Source organism: Cetorhinus maximus, chromosome 16 (genome assembly GCF_964194155.1).
Source record: "Cetorhinus maximus chromosome 16, sCetMax3.hap1.1, whole genome shotgun sequence".
Taxonomy (NCBI): domain Eukaryota; kingdom Metazoa; phylum Chordata; class Chondrichthyes; order Lamniformes; family Cetorhinidae; genus Cetorhinus; species Cetorhinus maximus.
Window position 1 is genome coordinate 66,217,097 of NC_135894.1, and position 26,320 is coordinate 66,243,416.

Consider the following 26,320-nt stretch of genomic DNA (forward strand, 5'->3'; position numbering starts at 1 on the left):
GCAAGTAACATTCGCACCACACAAGTGCCAGACAATGACTAATCTCCAACGAGAGAGAATCTAACCATCACCCCTTGACATTCAATGGCATTACCATCGCTGAATCCCCCACTATCAACATCCTGGGGGTTGCCAATGATCATTTTGTTTTCACTATTTATCAATACTTGTTCAATCACTGCCTTATTCCTGGCTGCCATTACTTTCCAGTCAGCCATGGGTAATCTTATGGCTAAATTTCCACCTGCTTTTTGAAACCCAAGCAACTTCAAGCAATTTGTGCTTTTGTTATTTTATTCTGTTTGAATTTGTTGTACTTGAAGGTTTGGAAAGTGCTGTTGCCTTATTGGTGACTAGATTGTAATCAAAATGTGAACATGAATCTGTTCATGTCAGCAACTTATTATATGCAATCATGTGGGAACATGGATTTAAGCTTTTGCACAAATACCTGAGGCTCCATGGTACATACTATGTGACCCATGAAGATAAAACTGTTTGGGATCCTTATTCCTACAGCATTTATAAAGCTACATTAGTTCCATCTAGTTGCAAAAATTGAAATTGCACTATTTTGCTTTGATATTACTCTAAATGTTGGTCACTGAGTCACCGATTTAGTAACATTCAGAAGGACAGTTCATACAGAAAAATGATTTAAATTTTCTGTAAACCTGTAACTTAACTTGCCTGTAGATTAGTATCATTGTACAAACTCAGTGCAATACTTTCGTTCCTTGAGAAAGACTTTGTAAACCTGCAGATATGATTGCTACAAATGTCAGCCTCAAAATAAAGGGACTTTTCCATCTTTCCTCTGTCTTGATGTTACAAAATCTGCATTTATGCCCCATTTTTAAAAACTGACTCATGTGGGGATTTCATTTTATCAAACTATTTGTACTATAGTTTGGATGCCTAGTATTTGTGCCTTGCTTATCAATCATGCTTTGGCCCTGAGGGGTTGGAACTTTCTAGTTTATAGTTTGACTAATCTGCAAAGATAATATATATTTTGACACAGTAGTTGAGATTGTCTATCCACTCTAAATTGAAAAATGACAATTGTGGATTTTGTTTTCATGTGGTTTTATTGTAATGCGCCCATTTACAAAATTATGAAGGATCCTGAAGTCTAACGGGATTTCTCTGATCAAAGGTTCATCCCCTTAGAAATAAAATTTTCAAGTTACTGAGTAAGTTTCAGTGTTTTTGCATGCATTTTAAGAAATCAGTGAAGCTGATTTGAACTACATTTTTTTAAAAATAAATAAATTTATTTACTGTTTTACAATATTTTCTTTCTCCCTTTTAGGAATGGCAGTGCCATTGGTTTGTCTGCCCCTCCCATCACTGCCCTGATTACCCCAGAGCCTGTCCGCCACTGCCGTATTCCTGACCTTCCAACGGACGGATGCCTTGTCTTTGAGCTTCTTTTTTTCATTTACCTGCTGATGGCCCTCCTTGTCCAATATATTAACATCTATAAAACAGTCTGGTGGTTTCCATACAATCACCCTGCTGCTTCTACCTCACTGGTGAGCATGTCTTTTATAGAGTCCAAGTTATGAGAACACGTAACTGACTCACTGTTTATTTGAGAGCACATCAATAGGTACCAGTCTGTGATGTTAGAGATTAACTAAATAGTCAAATAAAACCCAGTACGACAGTTCAAATTATATTTTGCAGTGTAATTTGAAATCATGAGATTATGTAATTCACTTCTCTTATACTTCTACCAGCAACAAAACGAACAGTAACTGTGTGTTGCAGCATCGGCGGAGAAGAGCAAAGTTGACGTTTCGAGTCCTCATGACCCTTCAACAGAACTGTTCTGTTGAAGGGTCATGAGGACTCGAAACGTCAACTTTGCTCTTCTCCGCCGATGCTGCCAGTCCTGCTGAGTTTTTCCAGGTATTTCTGTTTTTATTTTGGATTTCCAGCATCCGCAGTTTTTTGTTTTTATTTAGTAACTGTGTGTTATTGTTCTGAGTTATGTGTATGTGTTTTCTCTGTTTGCAGTCACTCAGTCTCTGCACAGACAGTCTCTCATGCTTGCTCTTAGATCTAAGTTTCTGAAGATAGTAGTTTGGTGCTTTGGTTGAGGACTGGTTCATGGTTCTTATTTAGGTTCTGTTCGTATCCATGTGTTGATGTATAATGTCTTCAGGGAAAAATGGCAATCCTAGATTGTGTACAAGAAGTCCTAGAATTCATCAGCATTTGGCCAACAGTTTAACCATTGACAAGTTCCTTCCAATGCAGCTGCTAGAAGGTATGTGGATCAGCCCCGGGAACTCTTCCCATAATTGTTTTCTTACACTTGGTGTGTGCTTAGATCTTGGTAGAGACTGGTAACATTTTTTTTTAGAAATATAAAATCCAGGTATTTACTAAAAGAATGAGGCTACAAGGTTCACTGTTTAAAATCAAAAGAATTTTACTAAATAATAGTCAAAGAACATAAATACTGATGAGTACAATCTAAAGTAGGCAGTTAAGTTAAAGATATTAAAAGTAGAATGAACACAGTTACTTAAACAGGTATGAGTTTCAAACTGGCAACCTCAGGACTGAGGCGATGCTGGATTTCGAATCAGGTGGTTTGTGCCTTGGCAATTCAAGTCAAGCCGGATTGAGTGAAGTCAAGTGCAGTAATAGATTGGTGCGCAAGCAACGAATGGGGATAATTAGTCAGGTACCACACTGTTCCAATGCAGCGCCTAGCTGAATTGTCCATTTTGAGTATTTTTATTTTACTCAATAAAAATTGATGCATGGCACATTCTAGAAATTTTGGACAGGCAGATTTGCTGCACTGTACTTGCAACTGACCTTTTCTACGCCCCTTTAACTTGTACCCTGATAAGCTCAAGTCAGATACTTAGCAGAAATTGGAAGATTAACCACTTTGTCTGAATGCTGTTTCAAAAATTCATATGCAGGGTAAGATTTCTGGAGCCTTCCGCTTACTTCTGGGCAAGGTTGCCCCTTCAAATCTCCTCCAACCGTCCCATGGTTATAGAATTCCAGTTCAACACAGGCGTCACTAACGTCTTAAACACAGCTACCATGGGTCAGAACTCTCCTGATTCTAATATTTAACTCTGGAGTCTTGCATCTAAAACTCATTCTGTCTCTTCTCAGCCTTGCTATCCTAGAGGATCAACTTACTGTTAGTAGAGTCCTTTAGTTATCAATGTTTCCACACCATTTTAGAATTTCAACTGTACACAGATGTTCCCTGCAGCAAATTGGTTCTAAACTAAAATCCGACTTGAAACAGACCTATGATCTGCTCACCCCCTATAACTAACTTCATGTTGACCCAATGCTATTTATTGTTTTAGCTTCTGGATAACTTGGTCACATGATCAATTACCGGAAACTAGGTGCTTTACCAGACCACATCTCTGTAGTTCTTAAAAAGACCATCACCACAATGGAAGGGTTCTTCCCCCCGCCCCCAAAAACACATGGACCATCTAACTGATGGGTTAATAATTTACCTCTCTGCCTATGAATCTAAGTGAAATGAATACGGGAGTCTTAATACAGTTTTTACAGGCAATGCAAATCTGCCAGTCATTGTTCTTGGACTACAGGAATCAATGGTGTGAAAAAATGGAAGTTACGCACTCAGTCGAAGTTTGCTCTTCCAAGGTGAGGTTGGGGGGAGTATAAAACGATATTTTTCCCTTTAGCTACTTTTGTAGAAGAAAAAGTGGAAAAGTAATTTATTGATCAGTATGACATTCCTGATTGGCTAAGAAATGCACACCTCTTTAAAAAAAAAAATATGTTTTGCGGATGACCTCAGCCTTGCATGGCTGTAAACCACAAAACTATTAACATGTAGTTCCATAAATCTGAAGTTTTTAAATTAATTTGCCCCTAGTTACTGATGGAAAGAAAAACTTCTGCTATTACTTCCATTCTGCTGTATTTCTTTTATTGAGGGACTATCCCATTGTGAGCATGTTAATACATGATGCGTTGGATATGAGACATCGGGCAATATCAAATTTCAACCCAATCATTATCTTCAAAATATTGTCTTGTTCAGTTTCATTAATTATATATGCATTCTTAAATTTAAGGCCACTTCAAGAATGGGTTTTTTGCAGACCTAGCATTCCAGAATAATCTGGCAGCAGGTTTGCTGAAAGTCTTCCCTATTAAGTTGAACAGGACAATTGACTTTTACATATTTGTAAAAAAACATATCTCTATCTCTTCTTTACCTAAATATAAATACCTGAGATGTTGACACAAGTAAACGCCAGTATGCAAAAGGACAGCAAGCATTTCCAGCTAGCCCGATGTGTACTACAGGAAATTTAGATTTTTTTAAGCAGATTAAGGATATAATGCATTAAACTGTACAAAAATGCTGAAAGGCCATTAACCTTTGAATTCAGACCGAACCACCATCATTCTTTATAAACCTTAAGGAAGTGACTCATTCACTGTTACAGCCTTAAATTAAAGGTTTTTTTTAATACCATGCACTTTTTAAAAATGCTTTTCTACAATACTTTTATTGAATTCACAGTAAAATGTTAGATTTTACTAATTTTTCTGTACATCATTGCACTTAAATTGACCTTAAACATGCCTGCTATGTTAATTCATAGATTGCAAATCTTATCACAGATGAATGAAAAATTTGTGTCCCAGGAATTGATTCCACTGTTATCATGATACATGCATTTTAGTATCAAATTTGCCAGACAAATTTTGGGTGGCCTGTTTAAGCCACAGCAGAAAGTTCTGTGACACACAAAACCAGTGAGGATGCAGAATATTGTCAAATGTTGCAAGTTGGCTTTTGATGATCCAAGTCATAGAGTAAGCAGTTCACAACTAAGCTGGGTGTGGATTTTTTTTTCTTTTTCAAAATGTTGTTCACTTTTATTTTAAGTACATGCTATTAGTTACAGAATATTTTAATCAGTTTTACATTTGAGTAGTTCATCTTGTTTCAGCAGCGTGTACCTACAATGCCTATTCTAAAATCCTTCAGTCTTGAAGGTTGAAGGCCTTTTATTCCAAATTTTAGGGAATTCCAGTGCTGTACATACTTCAGTCATAAATTTGATCAAAATATGCATATTTTGCTGTTTTCTCTGATCACTTGGGTTGGAAAAATAAATAAGATAGAATTCTCAAATCCTGAAAAGTGGCTACAGCCAAGAAAGTTCTCTCAACGTTACGAATTCCTTTCCAAGGCATTGATTTTAATCCCAAACTGTTTCATAATTTATGAACTAGATCAATTTCTGCTTTAAGTATTTAAATAATGTGTAAAATTGGATACCTTTGATCCAGCTCTGCACTGTCAGGAGTTTCAATACAAGGCACTTTTATTACATTGAATTGAATATTCGTGCATTTCAGCTCAATAGCTTGAATAAACACCCAATCAAGCCACTTATTGCCTTGCTTTGTTTCGTGGGTGATATTTATAAAATGGTTGTTGTGACTTCCATGTGGTCTGCGATCTGCAGAAAGGGTAGTGAGGCTAATAACCCTTGTGAAGTTATCTTCATCTTGGGCAGGATTGGGGATGATTTGCTTCCACTCCAGTTTTGTGCATTTTGATATGACCAAAGAGTCTGATGTGTGATTCGCAGATTCTACCACATCGGGCAGATGTTTGAAGTGGTGGGTAAATGAGTTGCTTTGGGAAGTGCTGTGCACTCCCTCCGTTGCCTAGACTTTGATCTCCACATGCTCCTGTTAAAGTGTCTCAAGTTGCTTGATGCCTTCTCGAATACTCCTCTGTTTTGAGTTGTCGCAGGCTATGGACTCCCATGAATCAATGGGGATGTTGGATCTCTTCAGAAATACTTTGAGAGCATCCCTAACACATTTCCTCTGTCCCCTGGGGGTCTCTTACTATAGCAAAATTTGGAGTAGTTTAGTTTTGAGAGCCTGGTGTCAGGCTTGTGAAATTATATCTCTGCTTTAATAAACCAATCTATGCAGATGTTTTTGTGTAATATCTTAATGAGTGATCATTTTATTTAATATTTAACTTTTCTTTCTTAGAGCTTTCATCTGATTGATTATCACTTGGCAGCGTTCATTACTATAATGTTGGCCCGAAGACTGGTTTGGACCCTCGTTTCAGAGGTGAGTTTGACATATGGAATTTTTTGCCATCTAGAAGTAGCCTTGTGACTACATTGTTCTAGTGAACTGCATGCATGCCTGTCTCAATAGAAGCTAGTACCAACCCATAGCATGTTTCTTTCAAAAAAGAAATCTGTAGGAATTGTAGTTAACTGGTGGCATAAATCAAATGCTAATTTTTTCCATTATAGCTTGGAACCTCTTCGCTATTTATGCACCTTCATGGGGGCATGTATGGGTTTTACAACTAGATTATTTGTGATACATCAAGTATCATCAATGGTATGGAGTATCACTGATTTAATTTTCTATGCTTCAGTGAGTCTCTAGTTAATTCCAAAATTTCTAAAGCTGAGCATCCTATTAACTAATATTTCAATATGTCAGCATGGTCTTGCGTTACAAATGATGCTTGCATCCCACTAAGGTACCTATTTCTATTCTACCAGTTTTTCAGTTCTTCGTTGCTTCTTTGTGAGTTGTATTTTTATTTTCAATGTTCATGATTTCTGCCTTGAAACTGCTAAAGATAAATTGTGTTGCAGTTTTTATTTTCTCCTGTCTGGGCTGACTTCTAAGAAATGGCAGTACTTGTGTAGATATTGTAGCAGTAGCCATTGGCAGATTTTAAGTATAGAATTGAGGAGACGGTTTTTCTGCTAATCGGAATATAATTTTCTTAACTCAGCTAATCTACGCACGATTCAAATTTGGAATCTTGTCAGTTAATGTAATTCTTTCTTGCAGGCGTCTCAAACCAGTACAACCTCTATAGTGTGGTACACTTTGTTGATAGTGGCTCGTTTGGTACTTCTCACGTTGTGTGGCTGGGTACTGTGCTGGACACTTGTCAATCTTTTTAGGAATCATTCTGTGCTAAATCTCCTTTTCCTTGGATACCCGTAAGTATTCTTTTTATAAATATTTTACTGTTGGCTAGTAGGAGAAGAGCGATTTTTATGTGTGACTTCTAAATGTCTCAAATTCCATTTATAAATATTCCAGCTGCTTTTCTAAAAACAGTGTTAAAGGTTACTACGAGTGGTTCACCTAATTGTGATCCTCTTGAAATTTAGTCTTGTGTTGGGTGCAAATCCTGAAAGTGTTTATAATGAAAATAATGGCCCGAATGACCCCTCTTCTGTGCTGGTATGGTTCAATGATTATAATCAAGTTGAGACTGCAACTTTCTGGAATTGTTTAAATCAATTGTTTTTTGCAGAACTCGACAGTAACACCAGCTTGCATGTTAAAAATTCAACAGTTTTTTTTTTGCTTGAATCTGCCAAAGAAAAGCAAAGCTTAAGTAGCCAAGGCCTGTTAGTGTCTGAGAATGGTTGATTTGTTTTCATTTTATCATCATAGCTGTACATAAATCATTGAAGATGGCAGGGCATGTTGAGAGAGCAGTTAATGAAATATATAGTATCTTAGGCTTTATTAATAGAGGCATTGAGTACAAGAGTAAGGAGGTCATTGTTGAACTTGTAGAAGAATCTAGTTAGGCCTCATCTGGAGTATTGCGTCCAGTTCTGGGCACCAAATTTGAAGAAGGATGTGAAGGTATTGGAGAGTACAGAGGAAATTCACAAGAATGATTCCAGAGATGAAGAAATGTAGCTATGAGGATAGATTGGAGAGGTTGGGACTATTTTCCTTGGAGAAAAGAAGGCTGAGAGGGGATTCAAGATCCTGAGGGGTATAGACAGCATAAGTAATGAGAAACTGTTCCTACTCAAGGGATCATCAAGAACTAGAAGGCACAGATTCAAAATAATTGGCAAAAGGAGTAAAAATGATGAGGAAAAAATTTTTCACTGAGGCTGGTTGGAGTCTTGAACGAACTTCCTGAGGGTGGTGGAAGTGGGTTCGTTTGAGGTATTCAAAAGGGAATTGGACTGCTATCTGAACAGAGTGTGCAAGGTTACAGGGATAAGGCAAGGGAGTGGGACTAGGTAGAATACTCAGAGACAGTGCAGACTCGATGGGCCAAATGGCCTCCTGCACTGTAAAGATTCTGATCTGAATTATGAACACAAAGAGCACTTGGCATTGCCAGATATAAAGTTTGAAATTTACAAATCTGTGCCCGAGCGCCACAGATGAGAAATTTCCGCCGAGTGGCGAAATTCTGAATTTTGGATAATAAAATTCCACCACTTTAATTTTTTTTCGACTCCCGCCTTCCCTCGGTCACTGCTGCCTCCAACGTGGCCAAAGCCATGAGGAGAGTGTCTCATCCTGGAAAAAAATCATCTGCCAGTAACAAGACTGGGACCTGGAATCGGGGTAGCCGCTACTCAGCCTTGGACCATCCCGGACCCAGCTGCCGTCAGTCATCCCACTGGGAGGGCGTGCTCTGCTGCTAGCCACTCGGTGGAGCTGTGGAATTCAACAGGCTCTGTGAGGTGGGAGGGAAGCAGCGCAGCCAGAGTCTTGGTGGGGTTTGGCAGGTCTGGCTGGTGATATGGTGGAGATAGGAAGCAGTGGGGTGCATGGAGCAGTGGAGCCTTAGTCACGGCAGGGTTTGGCAGCCCTGGGTGGGGTGTGGGGTGGGTGGAGAAGCAGTGGAGCCTGCCTCTTGGGGTGGGGGGGTTGATGTGGAGCCACGGGGCGGGGAGCAGTGGAGCCTGAGTCTCAGTCTGGTACTGCAGATGGGGTTGGGGAGGAGTCGCAGTTGGGAATAGCCTGCGGAAAGAGTGAATGGTGCATTGAGAAGAGGACCTGCTGAGGTGGGGGAGGCGGGTGCAGTTTGGGGAGAGGAGTTGGTATGTGTGTGGCAGGGAAGAGGGACTGTTTACAATGTGAGGGAGAGGAGGTGGAAGGGAGGGGCTCCACTGAGTTTCTGTTGCCAGGGAGGATGAAGAGCTTCACTGAAATCTTCAAGTATGTAAAATAACATTTTACAAAGTACTTCAAAACACAGATTTTCATTTTTATGATGTATTATATGTTGTACAATCTTTAATTAAAAACTGAATGTTACTATGCTGCTTTATTGCTGTTTTGTTTTTGCTGGTATTTGGGGTCACATTAATTTTCAAGAATTTTTTAATATTCATTCATGGAGCGTGGGCATTGCTGGCAAGGCCAGTTGTCTATCCTGAAGTACCCTTGATAAAGCGGTGGTTTGTCAAAATAGAGCCATATTGAAAAATAGTTTGCAAAGCACTGCTTGTAGTCCTTTGCTTCGCTTTGCATGTCCATAATCCAGTTAAGTCATGTTCTGTTGTTAGTATGGACTTCATCCTGTATTACATGCACTAACCGAATGAATGCTGAAATGCTGAGGCCACCTTGGTGAAATGATGCAATGGAATGGTACACAGTCTTGACAGTAATGGACGGTAAACAAAGAGGGAACTAATGTTTCTACCCATCTGATGTCTAATAATTCCACTTATTTGAAGTGGCCTAGAAGTATTTGCATTACACTACAGACCATTTAAAAAGTGCTATAATTACGTAATTCCTTGTCACAAAAAAAATTCAAACCTTTGTGTCTTCAGCCCTGAAGGACCTAGAGAAAAGATGCTTGAAGGACTGCTTCAGATTCCTGAAACACGGGACCAGTTCTGTGACAGAAAAGACCTGTAAAAGATGAACAGGTTGCACTTGAACAGAGCTGGGACCAATGACCTTGCAGGCAGGTTAACTAGTGCTGTGGGGGAAGCATTTCAACTAATTCATCAGGTTGAGTACCAAGGTGTATTATTTAAAAAGCAGGGAAAACGTGTACAGTGGACTGGAAGGGACAGAGTTAGAAATAATAGAATCATGTGGGATCACATGAAATACAAAGTTAGATTTGTAGTGCATATGTGTAAATGCACAAAGTGCTTTTAATAAAGTTGAGCTGCAGGTGCAAAATGCCACATGGGAACATGATATCATGGCAACAGCTGAGACCTGCCTTGAAGGGAGGATTGGATGTTTAAGATCCTTGGGTACAAGGTAATCTGGAAAGATGGGAAGGAAAATAGTAGCTTTGATTAAGGAAAATAATACACAGCTAGGAAGAGAGAATACCCTTGACAGGTCAAAGAAACTGTTCAGTTGGAGGTAAGAAACAATAAAGGAGCTGTGTGAATTTTATAGGCCACCAAGAAGTGGGAAGGGGATAGAAGAACAGAAAAAAAAATTGCTAAGAGGTGGAAGAACTGGAATAGTAATACTGGAAGATTTTAACTACTCCAATATTGAATATGTCAGTGATTTGTGTTAAAGGGAACAATCTCTAAAGTGTGTTCAGGAGAATTTTCCCGATCACTCTGTTCCCTGCTCAATGAGGAAAGGGGCATTGCTGACTCTAGTCCTCAGGAGGATCATGGAGAATGTTAGTCAGGGAATGCCTCTGGGATAGTGATTATAGTATCATATGGTTTAGATTAGTTATGGAGGAGGACAAGGAGCAACCTAGAATTAAAAATACTTAACTAGAGGAGGGCTAATTTCAGTGAATTGAAGGGGGATCTGGCCCAGGTAAATTGGGAGTTGAACACTGGTGGGCAGAAGTTTAATAGAACAATGGGTGACTTTTGAAGAACAGATGGCTTGTGTACAGTACAGAGGGAAAGGGAGGGCAACCAAAGTCAAGGCTCCCTGGATGACAAAGGAGTTAGAAAATAGGCTGAAACAGAAAAAGGGAATGCATGACTATATCTGCTTGGTAATAATAAGGGAGAATCGGGCTGAATGTAATAAAGTACTGAGGATATGTGGAAAACAAAATGAGGCAAAGAGATGGTATGAGAATAGATTGACAACTAACATAGAAGAACTTTGGATTCCATTCTATAGCATATTAACAGTGAAAGATTTGTCAGAGGGGCAGTTGAGCCGAAATGACGATCTATTGGTGGAGGCAGAGGCCATGGCTGAGGTACTGAATGAATAGTTTGCATTGGTGTTTGCCAAGGAAAAGGAATTTTCCGAAGCTATGCTTTTTTTCTTTTTTAAAAAAAGAGATTTCTGGGATACAGGATGAGATAAAATAAAGAGGTACTAGAAAAGCTGATAGTGTTTAAAGTGGATAAGTTACCTGTGTCTGGATAGGATGCATCCTATGTTGCTGAGGGAAATAAGGTCAGAAATTGCAGAGGTGCTGGCCACAATCCTCTTACTTACAAGACTGGTGTCATAGGACTGGAGGATTTCAAGTGTTACATCCTTGTTTAAAAATGGGAAGGGTAATAAACCAGGCAATCACAGACCCAGTCAGTGGGGAAACTTTTATAAACAATTCTGGAGAAATTTAACAGCCACTTGGACAAGCATGGATTAATAAAGGAGAACCAGCACAAATTTGTTGAGGGCAAATTATGTTTGACCAGCTTCCTTGAGTTTTTTGATAAGTGGTCAGGGAAGGTGGATAGGAGCAGTGCAGTTGGTGTATGTGGACTTTCAAAAGGCATTTTCACAGAACCACAGAATCTCAGTGCAAAAGAGGCCCTTCAGTCCATCGAGTCTGCACCGACACGTGAAAAACACCTGACCTACCTACCTAATCCCATTTACCAGCACTTGGCCCATAGCTTTGAATGTTATGACGTGCCAAGTGCTCATCCAGGCACTATTTAAAGGATGTGAGGCAACCCACCTCCACCACCCTCCCTGGCAGCGCATTCCAGACTGTCACCACCCTCTGGATAAAAAAGTTTTTCCACACATCCACCCCCCCCCCCCCCCCCACCTCCCCCCAAACCTCCTGCCCTTCACCTTGAACTTGTGTCCCCTCGTGACTGACCCTTCAACTAAGGGGAACAGCTGCTCCCTATCCACCCTGTCCATGCCCCTCATAATCTTGTACACTTCGATCAGGTCGCCCCTCAGTCTTCTCTGCTCCAGTGAAAACAACTCAAGTCTATCCAACCTCTCTTCATAACTTAAATGTGTCATCCCAGGCAACGTCCTGGTGAATCTCCTCTGCACCCCCTCCAGTGCAATCACATCCTTCCTATAAAGTAGCGACCAGAACTGTACACAGTACTCCAGCTGTGGCCTCACCAAGGTTCTATACAACTCCAATACGATTTCCCTACTTTTATAACCTATGTCTCGATTGATAAAGGCAAGTGTCCCATATGCCTTTTTCACCACCCTACTAACATGCCCCTCTGCCTTCAGAGATCTATGGACACACATGCCATGGTCCCTTTGTTCCTCAGAACAAAGTATAAAGTATTCTGTGTTAGCCTTGTTGATAAAAGGATACAAAATTGGCAAAGGGATAGAAAACAATGCAATATGTTATTTATGTAGCATCTTTAATGTTGTAAAACATCTGAGATGCTTCTTGGGAGCATTATCAAACAGAATTCGATGCTAAGCTACTTAAGGAGGTGATGGGGTAGATGACTTAAAAACTTGGTCAAAGAGAGAGGTTATAAGATGCACCCTAAGAAAAGAAGGAAAGAGATTAGGGTCTTGGCAGCTGAAGGCACAGCTGCCAGTTGTGGAGTGATTAAAATCAGGAATTTAAGAGGCCAGAATTAGAGGAGTGAAGATATTTGAGGGTAGTGGGACTGGACAAAATTAGAGATCAGGAGGGGTGAGGCCATGAAGCAATTTGAAAACAAAGATGAGATTTTTAAATTCAAGATGTGGCTTAACCAGGAGCCAGTGTGGGTCAGCAAGCATGGGGATAGATGGCTGAACGGGACTTGATGCAAGTTAGGACGTCGACAACAGAATGTTGGATGACCTCAAGTTTATAGAAGATAGAATGAAAGAAGGTAGCCAAGAATGTGTTGGAATAACTAAGTCTAGAGATAACAACAAAGGCTTGAATCAAAGCTCCCAGAAGATATAAGGCAGGGTGTAGAGTAGCTGGGTGATGTTGAGAAGGTGGAAATGGCTGTCTTGGTGATAGCACCATCTGATCTGTGCCTGAAAGCTCATCTTGGTGTCATATTTGACCACAAGGTTACGGACAGTATGGTTCAGCCTCGTTTACCGGAGAGAGAGGTGGGATCTGTAGCTAGGGAATAGTGTGTCACATGGACTTCAGTCTTTCAAATTTTTTTTTGAGAAAATTTTGTGCTCACCCGGTACTGGATGCTAGATAAGCAGCCTGATAATTTAGGGACAAGTGGGTGAAATCAAGAGAGTTGGTGGTGTGGTAGAACAAAAGCAAATACTGCTGATGCTTGAAATCTGGAATAAGAGCAGAAAATGCTGGAAGCATTCATCAATATGGTAGAGCTGGGTACCATCAGTTTACATGTGGAAACTGACACTGTTTTTGGATAGTGTTACTGAGGCTTAGCATGTAGATGAGAAATAGGAGGGGGTCAAGGATAGATCCTTGGGGGACACCATGTAACAAAACAGGAAGAGCAGTCATTGCAGGTAATTCTTTGGCTGCATCTAGATAGCTAAGAATGGAGCCACCTGTTTGCACTCATAAGCAGAAATTGCTGGCAGCAGTCCGGGATGGAAGCCTTTCCTGAGTTTTTATTCCATCAGTTTATCTAATGTTCTAAAGCTTATGGTAATGGCCCCAGTGCCATCCCACTTTGTCAGCTAACTCAACAGAGCTGCAATCAAACCTGGAACCTTCTAGGTCTACATATCTCAATTATCCACCTTGCTAAATTCCAAAATTAGCTTTTTACACTTGAAACACTAGGGTGGATTACTCAAGGTGGAATGCACTCTCAAAGCTGAGAGAATGGACGTTAATTAGCCAGAACTCTGTGTATGAGATGATAGAGCAAATAAACCTTTTACTGTGCACAGAATGTAACGTACAAGTCAACCAAAACCATATTAAGACGCTGTTAACTGTATCCTCGTCCTTGTTTCTGTAAACAAAAATTGAAGCCTGAACCTGTGTTCTTGGTTTTGTCTATTTTTGCTGCGGAGGGATGAAAGCGTTGAAATGTGATTTGGATGAGATGTTATTAACTAATGGTCATGGAGTTTGTTGCTTTTGTACTAAATCTAGCACATGGAAAAGTGGCTTGGAAGAGCCAAAAGGAAGACTAATCTATGGGGGGAGTAATTGTACTGCAAAGCGCTTCCTTCCTAATGTAAGCGCAAAATATTACTGATTTTCATAAAATTCTTGTTACATGGTCTGTACTTCAAGTGTAGTGACTTGAAATTTTACATTCAGCACTGAGGTGATGTTTAGCTTGCTTCAAATTATTTTTTGGGTACCAATCCAAAGCAGCTGCCATTCAATATTATTGGCTGAATGAACAGCAGTTAACTCTGAAATGAAAAAGTAATGATGGAAACCAGTTCAAATATGTAGTTATACCTTGAAATGCATAGGTTGCTATTGCAGTGCCACCATTTGTCCTTGTGACAGGCTCTGAATGATGTATAGCAATGATTGCACTATGAGCTGATTAAGTGGTAAATCTAAAAGAAATTAATAGATTTAAATGTCTGTTACTTAACAGGATTGCTATTACATTTTTAATTTCAGTCACTGATACTGGTTTGTTCACTTCCCTTTTCAGATTTGGTGTTTATGTGCCACTGTGTTGTTTCCACCAGGAAAATCGGACTCAACCATTACCAGCTGAATGTGGTTTCCTGTTAAATGACCAGCTGGAAACGGTCATGGTCAGGCCAAAGGACTTCTTCACACTCCTTCGAGAATCATTCAGAGAACAGTTTAATAACCCAACGTCCATCCCTGCTCACACTTGCCCTCTCTCCCCAGACCTTATTCGAAATGAGGTTGAATGTCTGAAAGCAGATTTTAATAAAAGGATAAAAGAGGTTCTCTTCAATTCCCTATTTAGTGCCTACTATGTAGCTTTTTTGCCTCTTTGTTTTGTTAAGGTGAGTTTACTCAGGTTTTCTCCTCCAGCAGGTAGAGCAATATAGGAAGGTCACTGTGTTGAAGTGGGCAGAACAGATATTCCATGTTATCTACTGTATATCAAATTAGTGAAGGAGGCCCAACTTAAGCAAATGGTACTGAGGACAAGGCTATGAACAATCTGTGCAGTTTTATTTATGACGAATGGATAGGTGGAGAGCTATTTCTGGCCCAACTGTCAGACTACCCACAAAGGTAGCTTTGTTTATTTCATTTCCTGCCAGTTTTAATGGGTTCTGCTTGCATGTGAAAATTCACAAATATTAATCTCCATTTTAATGGGGTTCCAGATTCTTTCTGCGCCAAAGATCTACCTACCCACCTGCATATTGGCCATTGTAATATTTACGCAAATAATTTGTTTTATTTTTAAATCAGCTGTTAAAAATTTTGAACCTCAAAATTTAACTTTTATACTAACCAATCCAAGTCAAAGCAGGAGTTGCAAAAAGCTAAGTTTCAAGGTATAAATATGTGTGCTTGTAATCCCTGACAGTAATTATCTTTGGTAATTTCTGGTAAAGCAAGAAGAAAAATACTTGCATTTCTACAATGTTGTTCAGTATCTTAGGACGCCCCAGAGTTCCTAACAGCCAGCGGAGTACTTTTGGTGTGTAGTCATGTTGTGACAGTTAATTTCTGCAAAGCAAGGTTCCACATACAGCAATGTGAGAATGACCACACTTTTTTCTTATGCTGGTTGAGGGATAAATATTATAATAAATATTACTAGACTAATAAATATTACCAAAGACACCAGGGAGAAATCCCTTGCTTTTTATGCCATAGGATCTTTTAGATCCACCTGAGGACAGGCAGGGCCTCGGTTTTGTGTCTCATCCAAAAGTCTACATCTCCAGTGGTATAGCACTCTGGACTGCACTGGAGCGTCAGCCTAGATTATGTACTCATTTCTGTGATGGGACTTAAACCCATATCTTTCTGATTCAGCGAGAATGCTACCAACAAGTCAAAGCTGATGCTATACAAAAATGTCTTTCGCCATCTGAGCGAAGTGCTCGATAGCATCAGTACCAATATGGAATTACTATAGTTGGAGTCAAGACCGTACTCTCTGCAGATGGCAGTCAACTGCTGCAAATGTGGTTTGAGCAAAAATTTTGCTTTGTGATCATGCTGCACGTGTCATTGGGAAGGTAACTAGCTAAACATAAATATTAGATTTTTGCTAGTCAGATGTTTTGTATTTAATGTCTTTACCCTGGTTATTCAATTTGGACTAAATTCCTGAAACCTGTTACACAATTTTATTTTTGAAACTGCAAAATATACTTTTTTAAATGCGTAAAACAAAAATAACCAACAAGAAAACTTGGAAATAATTCGCATAGAATGTGCTATCTATTCAATTTTAATAGTGACAAAAGATTTGGAAATATCAAAGTAAAACAACACCTTGCTTAAAGAACAGAGAAGTCTAGATTAGCCAAAGCAGCTTGGGTTCCAGAAAGCAAGTAAACAGAGCCTCAGGGATTAGTTGCAGTTCCTACTTTGTTTTAATATAGATACCAATAAAATACTTTGTGAAAACGAATGTCTGTATGATACTGGAGCAACAAATATGCCTACTTTTAAGATATCCAGCTGCCCGTCTCAATATATTATCTGCACTTTCATAAATTAGCACATTGATTCACCAGAATGCTTGTAGGACAGCTCAGTTTTGTCTCTTAAATTTCTATTTTCTCTCCTCATCTCCTGAAGCCAGTAACCTAGTTGCAGTATAATTCCACATGCTATGATGGCTTTTTAGTACTTTGCACATTCTTTTGTAAGGTTTGTCAACGAATGATAGGTTAGTTGACTGTAGGATGTACAATTTTGGTCTCCTTACCTTAAGGAAGGATATACTTGCCTTAGAGTGAGTGCAACAAACATTCACTGTATTACTTCCTGGAATGAGGGGATTGGCCTCTTGAGAGATTAAGTAGACTGGGGCCTTTATTCTTAAAGTTTGAAGAATGAGAGGTGACCTAATTGAAATTCTTAAGGGGCTTGACAGGGTGAATGCTAGGAGGGTGTCTTCTCTGACGGGAGTATCTAAAACTAAGGGGCCAGAGACTCAGAATAAAGGGTCAGCCATTGGGATGGAGATAAATTTCTCCATTTAAAAGTGTTGAGAATCTTTGGCGTTCTCTAGCTCGGGCTGAGGATACGTGGACGTTAAGAATATTCAAGGCCAAGATCGAGTGATTGTTAGAAACTAAGGGAATTGAAGGGTCTGGAGACGGTACAAGAAGGTTGAGTTGTGGTAGAAAACCAGCCGGTGCAAGAAGGTTGAGTTGTGGTAGAAAACCAGACGTGATCTTTTTGAAGGATCAGGCAAGAAGGGCCAAATGTCCTACTCTTGCTCCTGTTTCTGATGTTCTTAACTTCTAAACTTGAACCAGGTCTTAATCTGTATTGGCTAGTGCCACACCAAGAAGGTAGAAGTTATGATATCTGCCTTGTTATGCATATCCAAATACTTGCATGAAATTGTAATGATAACAAATCTTTTGGAATGTGCAAGTTGCAATTTTTTAAGGTAAAACCTTTGTTTAAACAAGTAGTTTACATTGTTAAACATTACTTTTTCAAGCTTCTGAAGTCCAGTTATTTGGCGAGGTTTTAAAATGCCAGGAAGACTGCCTGTACCAGGAGTTTATGTAGAAATTGAAAATGGGTTTTCATCATTTTACCAGTTTCTTCCTCCTCCTGAAAGCAGGGGATCCAACAGCAAAGATGGTAACAGCCCCATCGCCTCATCCGTAGCCAAGAATGCCAATACAACTGAGCTTGCTGTTTGTGCAGGCAGTGATCCTGAGTGGGAATCTTGCCTGCTTTTTTTTATGCCACTACGTTCTTCTCCCCTACCACCTTAAATCCCAAGCTGTTGTAACTGTTTAAAACTGCCCATAGAAAGCTTGTTACCTCAGGAATCAAACCAGAAACCGACTGGTCCACATGGTAGAACAGTTCTCTCATTGAGTAGATAAATGCACAATCACATTTTCCTTTGCAATTTTGTTCTGTTTTACACTGTGGGAAATAAACACACAGGTTTGTCAAAGAATCATTTTATTTGCAGTAAGAAGCCAGTTTTCAGAACTGACGAGACCTCCAAGCTTGCTCTATGTATAACTTTCAGCACAAAAAGAATTGTTAAATTAATATTTGCAATATTATAATATATGATAAGATGTTCTGATTATTCAGGCTTCTAAGCCAGTGTGTTTCTCAAATTTTGCAAAAACTGTATTCCACTAATTTAAGTAGCTGCCAAAAGATGTTAAATTTACTGCCTAAACATCTAGCCGTTCAGAGTTCTTGAAGCACTGATGCTTAAATCTCTTCTTTTCTCTCTCTTATCTCTCTCCTCTCTTTTTCTCCCGCTCCTTTTTTTTCCCCCTCGTAGAGTACACAGTACTATGACATGCGGTGGTCCTGTGAGCATCTCATAATGGTTTGGGTTAATGCCTTTGTGATGTTGATGAGCCAGCTGCTGCCACCCAGATATTGTGACCTACTCCATAAATCAGCTGCTCACCTGGGGAAATGGCAGAAGATGGAACATGGTTCTTACAGTAACACGCCACAACACATGTAAGTTATTTTCATTCAGTTCCACTTGGATAACCTGGCTGAAGTATCATGCACTATTTTAAAACATTAAACTGGCCAGAAAATGCTTCCATAATTTAATGCTGGTAGGTTTATTGACTCGCATCAGAAAACTAACAGTAAAACCAATGTCAGTGGCACCATGCTATTTTTAAAATAAACTTCTAGTCAAGCCTATCCACATGAATTTGACAAGTAAAATCTGACAAGTATGTGGACATATTTAATTCTTTTAAGGATCACTGAGGCATAGTGGATATAGTAACTTTGTTGGCCTTAATGTTAATATGTAAAAAGTGTGGCAACAGCCTACGTACTACAGTTTGAATAGTAAACTACACTTATTATACACAATACGTTATACACAAGACCTGTTTTGAACACTGGTTCTCTACAGTATAGTGGGCAGTAGACAGTAAGATGGCAGGTTCCCTTTAAATCTGCCTGAAGTTTAATTAGATTAGTTAGCCAAATAAGATATCTCATTCTATTTATCCAAAGGATATTAGGAATAATTAGCTGGAAATCTGAGAAACAAACAACCTGAAAACAATAGGAACACTCAGCAGGTCTGGCAACATCTGTGGAGAAAGAAACAATTAACGTTTCTGAATTGAAAGGTGGTAGAAATGAGTGACTTTGTCGGGTTCAGAGCCAAATGAAAGGTGGATGTGATGTCAGGGAAGGATAAGAAGAGGTCTGTGTGAGAGTGCAAGGGTTGCACAGATCGTTCAGTGCAATTCACCTGAAATTGGTCAAACCAATGTAAAACATAGTGGAATTTCAAGTGTAAATTATGCTCAGTACAAAGAGTTGTTGCAGTCTTTTGCACTGGCCTGTGGCCATGCAGACACAACTGGCCAGACCCCAGATCAGATTAATCACCATGGTGAATTCCCCCTCATAGAGCCTCCTTAAAGGCCCACAAATGGGCAGAAGGTTAATTTGCCTTTTTTTAGATGGAAGAACACTAATTTTCAAAGCTTTCGATTTTGTTTTTAAATTTACTAAAGCTGACTAATGGACACCAGTATAATTAAAGAAAGCTAAACAGAACCATTTACTAAAGTTATTTTCAGTTATTTAAAATGAGCTACCAGACACTGATTAAAAATGCTTTTGATGATGAACCCACTTTTAGCTGTGTTTAATCAAGCTGCATTAAATTACTGCCCTTAAATGCATCAAGGATTGTGCTGGTTTGTAGCAAGCTTCACGTTCACCAATATGCAAACAAGTGTGCAGAAACTTGAGAGAACAAAAACACTTGTCAAACTTGTGTCCAGATTGTTGATTGCACCCAAGTGGATATTCCAGGGTATTATGTTAATTATATTGTGTAAACCTGTTTAATTTTCCTCTCAGATGGTCTGAAACAACAATTTGGCCACAGGGTGTGCTGGTACGACACAATCGATGCCTTTATAAAGCTGTAGGACCTTATAATGTAGCAGTGCCTTCAGATGTTTCACATGCCAGATTTTATGTAAGTAGTTCTTGCTGCTTTTGAAATCATTCTTTAACATTTACAATTATGTATTTTAGGGATTCGAATGATTAATGAACTTTACACTGCAGTGAGATCAACATTAGCGAAAGGCAGTAGATACATTAAGTTTACGATTAAGCACTGTTGGGATACAGTATCACCCAGTCCCAAGGCCCAATCACTTAATGGCAGTCTTAATTCTCCCTTTTTTCTGTGTTCAGGTAGCATTGCAATGAAATAACTTTTCTTCTGTTAAATTATAACATTCAGCTCCCGCCTGAGACAGATCTTCATTTCCTTAATCCAATTAACTGTATAACTAGTTAGTTGTTTGTGAAGTTCTACCATTAGACATTCCTGGTGTACTTTGTAAATCTTGACTTATTGCATGACTTGACTTCACTGCTCAAATGAGGATTAATGCAAAAACAATATCAAAAGTTTTTTTCAAAATCATTCATGGGGTGTGGATATTACTGGTAAGGCCAGCATTGACCTTGAGGGTAGTGATGATCTATCTTTTTAAGACATTGCTGTCATTGTGTTGAAGGTTCTCTCAGTGATGTTAGGTAGTGAGTTCTAGGATCTTGAACCAGTGATGAAGGGGTGGCAATTTATTTTCAGATCAGGATGGTGTGCATCATGGTGGTGGTGTTCCATGTGTTTTCTGCCTTTGCCCTTCTTGGCGGTTGATGTTGCAGGTTTTTGGAGGGGAGGGGGGGTGGGTGACTGTGAAAGAAGCCCTAGCAAGTTGTGCAGTGCATCTTGTATATTGACCATACTGTGCATCATTGATGCAGGGAGTGAAGGTGATCAAGCACTTTGTTTTATGTCTCAAATTTTGAGAGTTGGAGCTACACTTATTCAGGTAAGTGAATAGTATTCCATCATACCAAACCTGTGCTTTGCAGACAGTGGAAAAGCTTTGGGGAGTCAGGAGGCAAGTCACTTGTTGCAGAATACCTAATCTCAGACCTTTTTAGCCACCATATTTATGTAGTTGGTCCAGTTAGCTTTTCAGTTCAATGGATACTCCCAACAAGTTGTTGGTAAGGGTAGTAATACTGTTCAATGTCCAGTGTAGATGGTTTGACTCTCTTGTTGAAGTTGGACATTGTCTGACATTTTGTGTGGCATGAATATTACTTGCCACTTATCAGCCCAAGCTTCAATGTTGATCTGGCCTTACTGCAAACAGGCATGACTGCTTCATTATCTGAAGAGTTGCAAATGGAATTGAACAGTGTGTAGAATCATTGGTTCTCTTGCCACCTGTTGCCAGAGCAGTCCAACAGCTATATCTTTCAGGACTCGACTAGTTCAGTCAGTAGTGGTGCCACCAAGCCAATCATTTATTTTCATTATTTATTCTTTCATGGGATGTGGGTGTCACTGGTGAGGCCAGCATTTGTTGCCCATCCCTAATTGCCACTGTACTAAGTGGCTTGTGATTTCAGAGGGCAGCTTAAGAGTTACCCACATTGTTGTGGGCCTGGAGTCACATGTAGACCAGACCAGGAAGGATGGCAGATTTCCTTCCCTAAAAGGCATAAGTGAACCAGATGGGTCTTTACAACAATTGATAGTTTTGTGGTTACCATTACAGAAACTAGCTTTTAATTCCAGATTTATGAATTAAATTCAAATCCCACCAGCTGCCATGATAGAATTTGAGCTCATGTCCAGAGCATTAGTCTGGACCCCTGCATTACTAGGCCAATGACAACACCACTACGCCACTGTCTCCTGAAGTGAAGTGCCCCACCAGAGGACATTTTTTGTATTCATGTCTCAGTGCTCCTTTCAACAGGTATTCAATGTGGAAGAGTATAGACTCATTTGTTGAGAAAGGGCAGTAGGTGCTAATCAGCAGAAGGCTCCCTTGCCCAGATTTGACCTGATATCATAAGACTGTATGGCTTCTGGAGTCTATTTTGAGGATTTCCAGGGTCACTCCTGCTTTACTGTATACTACTGTGCTGCCCTTATTGCGGGGCTGTCCTGTTGGTGGCCTGGTACATGACATAACCCAGGGATGGTAATGGAGGAATCTGGAATGTTGACTGAAAGCTGTGATTTTGAGTATGACTGTCCATAACACAATAATCTGCTTGATCAGCACGCTTGCCTCTAGATTCAATATCCACTTTCTCTACCATTTATTCACTATGGATGTAGTATCTACTATCTACAGGATGCATTACACCAATTATCCAAGCCTACTTGAGCTGCACCTTCTGATTCTGCCACCAAAAATGATTAGCACCAAGATCACGGAACACAATCACCTCCAAACCACATACACATTGGACATATATTGCCATTATTTTATTTTCACTGGGCCAAGGTCCTGGAATTTCCAACTTAATGCCATTGTGGAAGCACCATAGCTACCAAGAAAAGTGTTGATTTAAGAAGGCACAACACTCCACCATCTCGTGGCAACTAGAAATGGATAATATGGTAGCCTTGCCTGCATTGCCCAAATAAAATGTGTCATGTTTCATCTAATTAATACCATTACTGTATACTGGCAATTGGGTTTTGTTGAATTGATTATTTTCCTAAATTTTGGTTCTTTTTTTTTAAACAGTTTTTGTTCCATAAGCCATTACGGATCCTGAATCTCCTCATCCTGATAGAAGGCAGCGTAGTGCTGTATCAACTATATTCTCTACTTCGGTCAGAAAAATGGAACCATATACTTTCCTTGGCTTTGATACTGTTTTGTAATTACTATGTCTTATTTAAACTTCTAAGGGACCGGATTGTGCTGGGCAAAGCTTATGCTTATCCTCTGGGTACCATTGGACTAAAATCTCATTAGTCTAAAACAAAAAGAGGGAGTGGGGAAAGGATTTAAAGAAATTATTTTGATACGGTTTCTATTTTTCATGCAGTGTTTAAATATTTAAAATATTTTATATTTTGTATACTTGGATATTTTGAAGAGCTATTGTTCTTTGCATAAGCAAGTTGTATTTTTCATCTACTTAGCAACTTCACAAGCTAAGTGTGCGCTTTGCTCCATATGACAAGTGCCATTTATAATCGCAATAATCAACACTGGTAGTATTGATCAGAGGACTAAAGGATGATATGAGAAGTTTAGTTTTCTTTGCTTTTCGTTGTCACCGTGAATGAAGAGGTTCTTAGGCTATCGATGTCTAAACAATTAGATGAATGGAACTGCTGTGTTCATAGTAAATGGTCATTTACTGATAATTGTTCATATGTGTGAACTTGTTTTAATAAATGGGGGTTTACAAGATGCTGTCTGTGAATAAAGCCCATTCTTCAATTATGATATTGTTTACATGATCTCGCCTCTTCAAAAGAAAATCATCAATAAAAAAAAGAACATTCCTAATTTGCTTTTTAAATCTATATTCATTCATTGGATTTATTTTGTTGGACTTTGGTTATATAAATTAGGGTAAACAAGAATGCTTGCATTTTTAAATTTATAGGAAACTACCAGTTCTTAATATGGTGGCTGAAGTTTCTTCTGCAAATGAATAACTGATGGAACAGAGGAAGAAGGATGTCTTATGTCTTGCTACAGACATAGCTTTTACTGGAACCATGTTGAAGTCTATAGCAGAGCACTTATTCATATGATTTGATTTTGCAACAACTTTATTTTATTTAGTTCACTATCTCAACAAAGAAGCATCTTCTCCCAGAAAAGGCTATATTTTTTGTAAGGTGCAACCAGTTTAAAAATGACTCATTTCAGCAGTGTCTTGGAGTTGATGGTCATTTAATTATCAATTTTCCTAATGTCAGGTTCACATTTTGGGTGTCATAAAGAATATACATGTCTTTCAACAAAGCAAGCAGTGTTCTGGTCTGAGAAATTCTCATTTTATACTGCTTTTGCTATGAAGATGACTGCATATTGAGTAAGTACATATCCCACATTATTGTGTATTTTCAGGCCCTCTTTTAATATTTAGAATTTAAAAAAAAACTCACTTTCATGGGATCTGGGTATTGCTGGCAGCGACAGCATTTAATGCCCATCCCTTGAGGAGGTGGTGGTGATTCACCACCTTGAACCGCAGTCCATTTGATGTAGGTACAACCACAGTGCTGTTAGGAAGGGAATTCCATGATTTTAAAGCAGCCAGTGGTGTTTCCATGTGCCTGTTGCCTTTATCCTTCTAGATGATCACAGTTGCAGGCTTGGAAGTTGTTGAAAGAGGCTTGGCAATTTTCTGCAGCACACCTTGTAGATGGTACACACTGCTACATGCGTGTGTGCACGTACAGCTACTGTTTGATTGGAACTAAACTGCTATTTCTGTCCTGCCCTTGATCCCAACCTTACTGAGGTTCTTCGGCTTTCAAATTATACATGTATTCCCTAAATGCATTGAGATATTTAATGTTTAATAATGGAGATTTTATTTCTAAATAGAGACAACAACTTGTATCTAATATAGTGCTTTAATGTCCCAAAGTGCTTCATGTTTAGTCTAGTTACTTCTAGACTCGACTATTCTAATGCTCTCCTGGCTGGCCTCCCACCTTGCCAGCCTCCTCAAATTTGCGCTGATCCTAAACTTTGCCTATGTCCTAACTCATATCAAGTTCCATTCACCCGTCACCGCTGTGCTCATGGATCTCGGTCTGGCAACACCTCAATTTTAAAATTCTCATTCCTGTTATATACCAAGCCATGTAGAGATATTAGCACAGATTCTACTCTGTCAAAGAGGTTAAGTTTAAGGAGCAACTCAAAGGATTTGTTTTCAAATCCCTTCATGGCCTCTCCTCTTATCTATGTAACTTCCTCCAGCTCTTTAATCCTCTGGGATCTCTGCACTCTTCCAATCCTGGCAATTTGCATATGTCTGATTTTATTCACTTCACGAATGGCAGCTGTCTCTTCAGCTGCCTAGGCCCTAACCTCTAGAATTCCCTCCCTGTACCTCCATCTCCTTTGAGTTGCTTTTTAAACTTGACCTCTTTGAGCAAGTTTTTTTTTATTTGTTAGTATCTCTGTGACTTGGTATAACATGTTGATATAGCTCATGTGAGGTGCCTTGGGACATTGCAAAAACAGATAATATGGTCATTATCACATTGCTGGTTGTGGGAGCTTGCTGTGTGCAATTTAGCTCTTTTTTTCCCTACATTACAACAGTGACTACATGTCCAAAGTACTTCATTGGCTGCAGAGTGCTTCAAGATGTTTGGTGGTCAATGCAAGTCTTTTACTTTTCTTTACATTAAAGGCCATATCAATGCAAGTTGTCTCATTTTTGAGGTGGTTAAAAACTACAGGTTAGGTAAGATGCTGGGAGAATTCCCTGTTCCTGGATCTTTTACATCTATCTTAGAAGAAACGTTAAACCAAGTCTAAAAGGTGATGCATTCAATAATCACTCGAACTGCACTCCCTCAGTATTGCATTGATGTATCAGCCTAGATTATGTGCTCAAGTGTATAGTGTAGATCAAACCTGCAGACACTTCAGACTTAATGGGTACTACTAACTGAGAAAGATAAGTTGAATAACAGATTACAGAATAATCTCTAAAGCTCGGCTTGTTTTTCTTTTGTACATTAAATTGTTATTCTGTTATGGTCAACACCAATCTTTATAAAAACAAAAAGCTAAAAGCTACTGCGGATGCTGGAAATCCAAAACAAAAACAGAATTACCTGGAAAAACTCAGCAGGTCTGGCCTCTCTGTCTCAATTTCTGATGATAGACTGTCCACCAATATCCATTACAAGCCTACCGACTCCCACAGCTACCTCGACTACAGCTCCTCACACCCCGCTTCCTGTAAGGACTCCATCCCATTCTCTCAGTTCCTTCGCCTCCGTCGCATCTGTTCTGATGACGCTACCTTCAAAAACAGCTCCTCTGACATGTCCTCCTTCTTCCTTAACCGAGGTTTTCCACCCACGGTCGTTGACAGGGCCCTCAACCGTGTCCGGCCCATATCCCGCGCATCCTCCCTCACACCTTCTCCTCCTTCCCAGAAACATGATAGGGTCCCCCTTGTCCTCACTTATCACCCCACCAGCCTCCGCATTCAAAGGATCATCCTCCGCCATTTCCGCCAACTCCAGCATGATGCCACCACCAAACACATCTTCCCTTCACCCCCCCCGGCGGCATTCCATAGGGATCGTTTCCTCCGGGACACCCTGGTCCACTCCTCCATCACCCCCTACTCCTCAACCCCCACCTATGGCATCTCCCCATG

The 26,320-nt window shown here is 39.6% G+C and overlaps 1 protein-coding gene across 2 annotated transcripts in view; it reads left to right on the plus strand.

Annotated features, from left to right (window-relative positions):
- tmem39a (transmembrane protein 39A) overlaps window positions 1–23,480 on the plus strand; it is a 63,248-nt gene extending 39,768 nt beyond the window's left edge. Inside the window, exons 3-10 of one of the 2 annotated variants that reach the window (XM_078559942.1) lie at window positions 1,316–1,538; window positions 3,562–3,666; window positions 6,058–6,141; window positions 6,889–7,043; window positions 14,613–14,940; window positions 18,399–18,586; window positions 19,970–20,090; window positions 22,687–23,480. In XM_078559942.1, coding sequence (XP_078416068.1) covers window positions 1,316–1,538; window positions 3,562–3,666; window positions 6,058–6,141; window positions 6,889–7,043; window positions 14,613–14,940; window positions 18,399–18,586; window positions 19,970–20,090; window positions 22,687–22,920 — 1,438 coding nt within the window. In that variant the 3' untranslated portion in view covers window positions 22,921–23,480. The remainder of the gene's footprint in view (window positions 1–1,315; window positions 1,539–3,561; window positions 3,667–6,057; window positions 6,142–6,888; window positions 7,044–14,612; window positions 14,941–18,398; window positions 18,587–19,969; window positions 20,091–22,686) is intronic. The other variant, XM_078559943.1, reaches the window with a different exon arrangement.
- The last annotated feature ends 2,840 nt before the right edge of the window (window positions 23,481–26,320 follow it).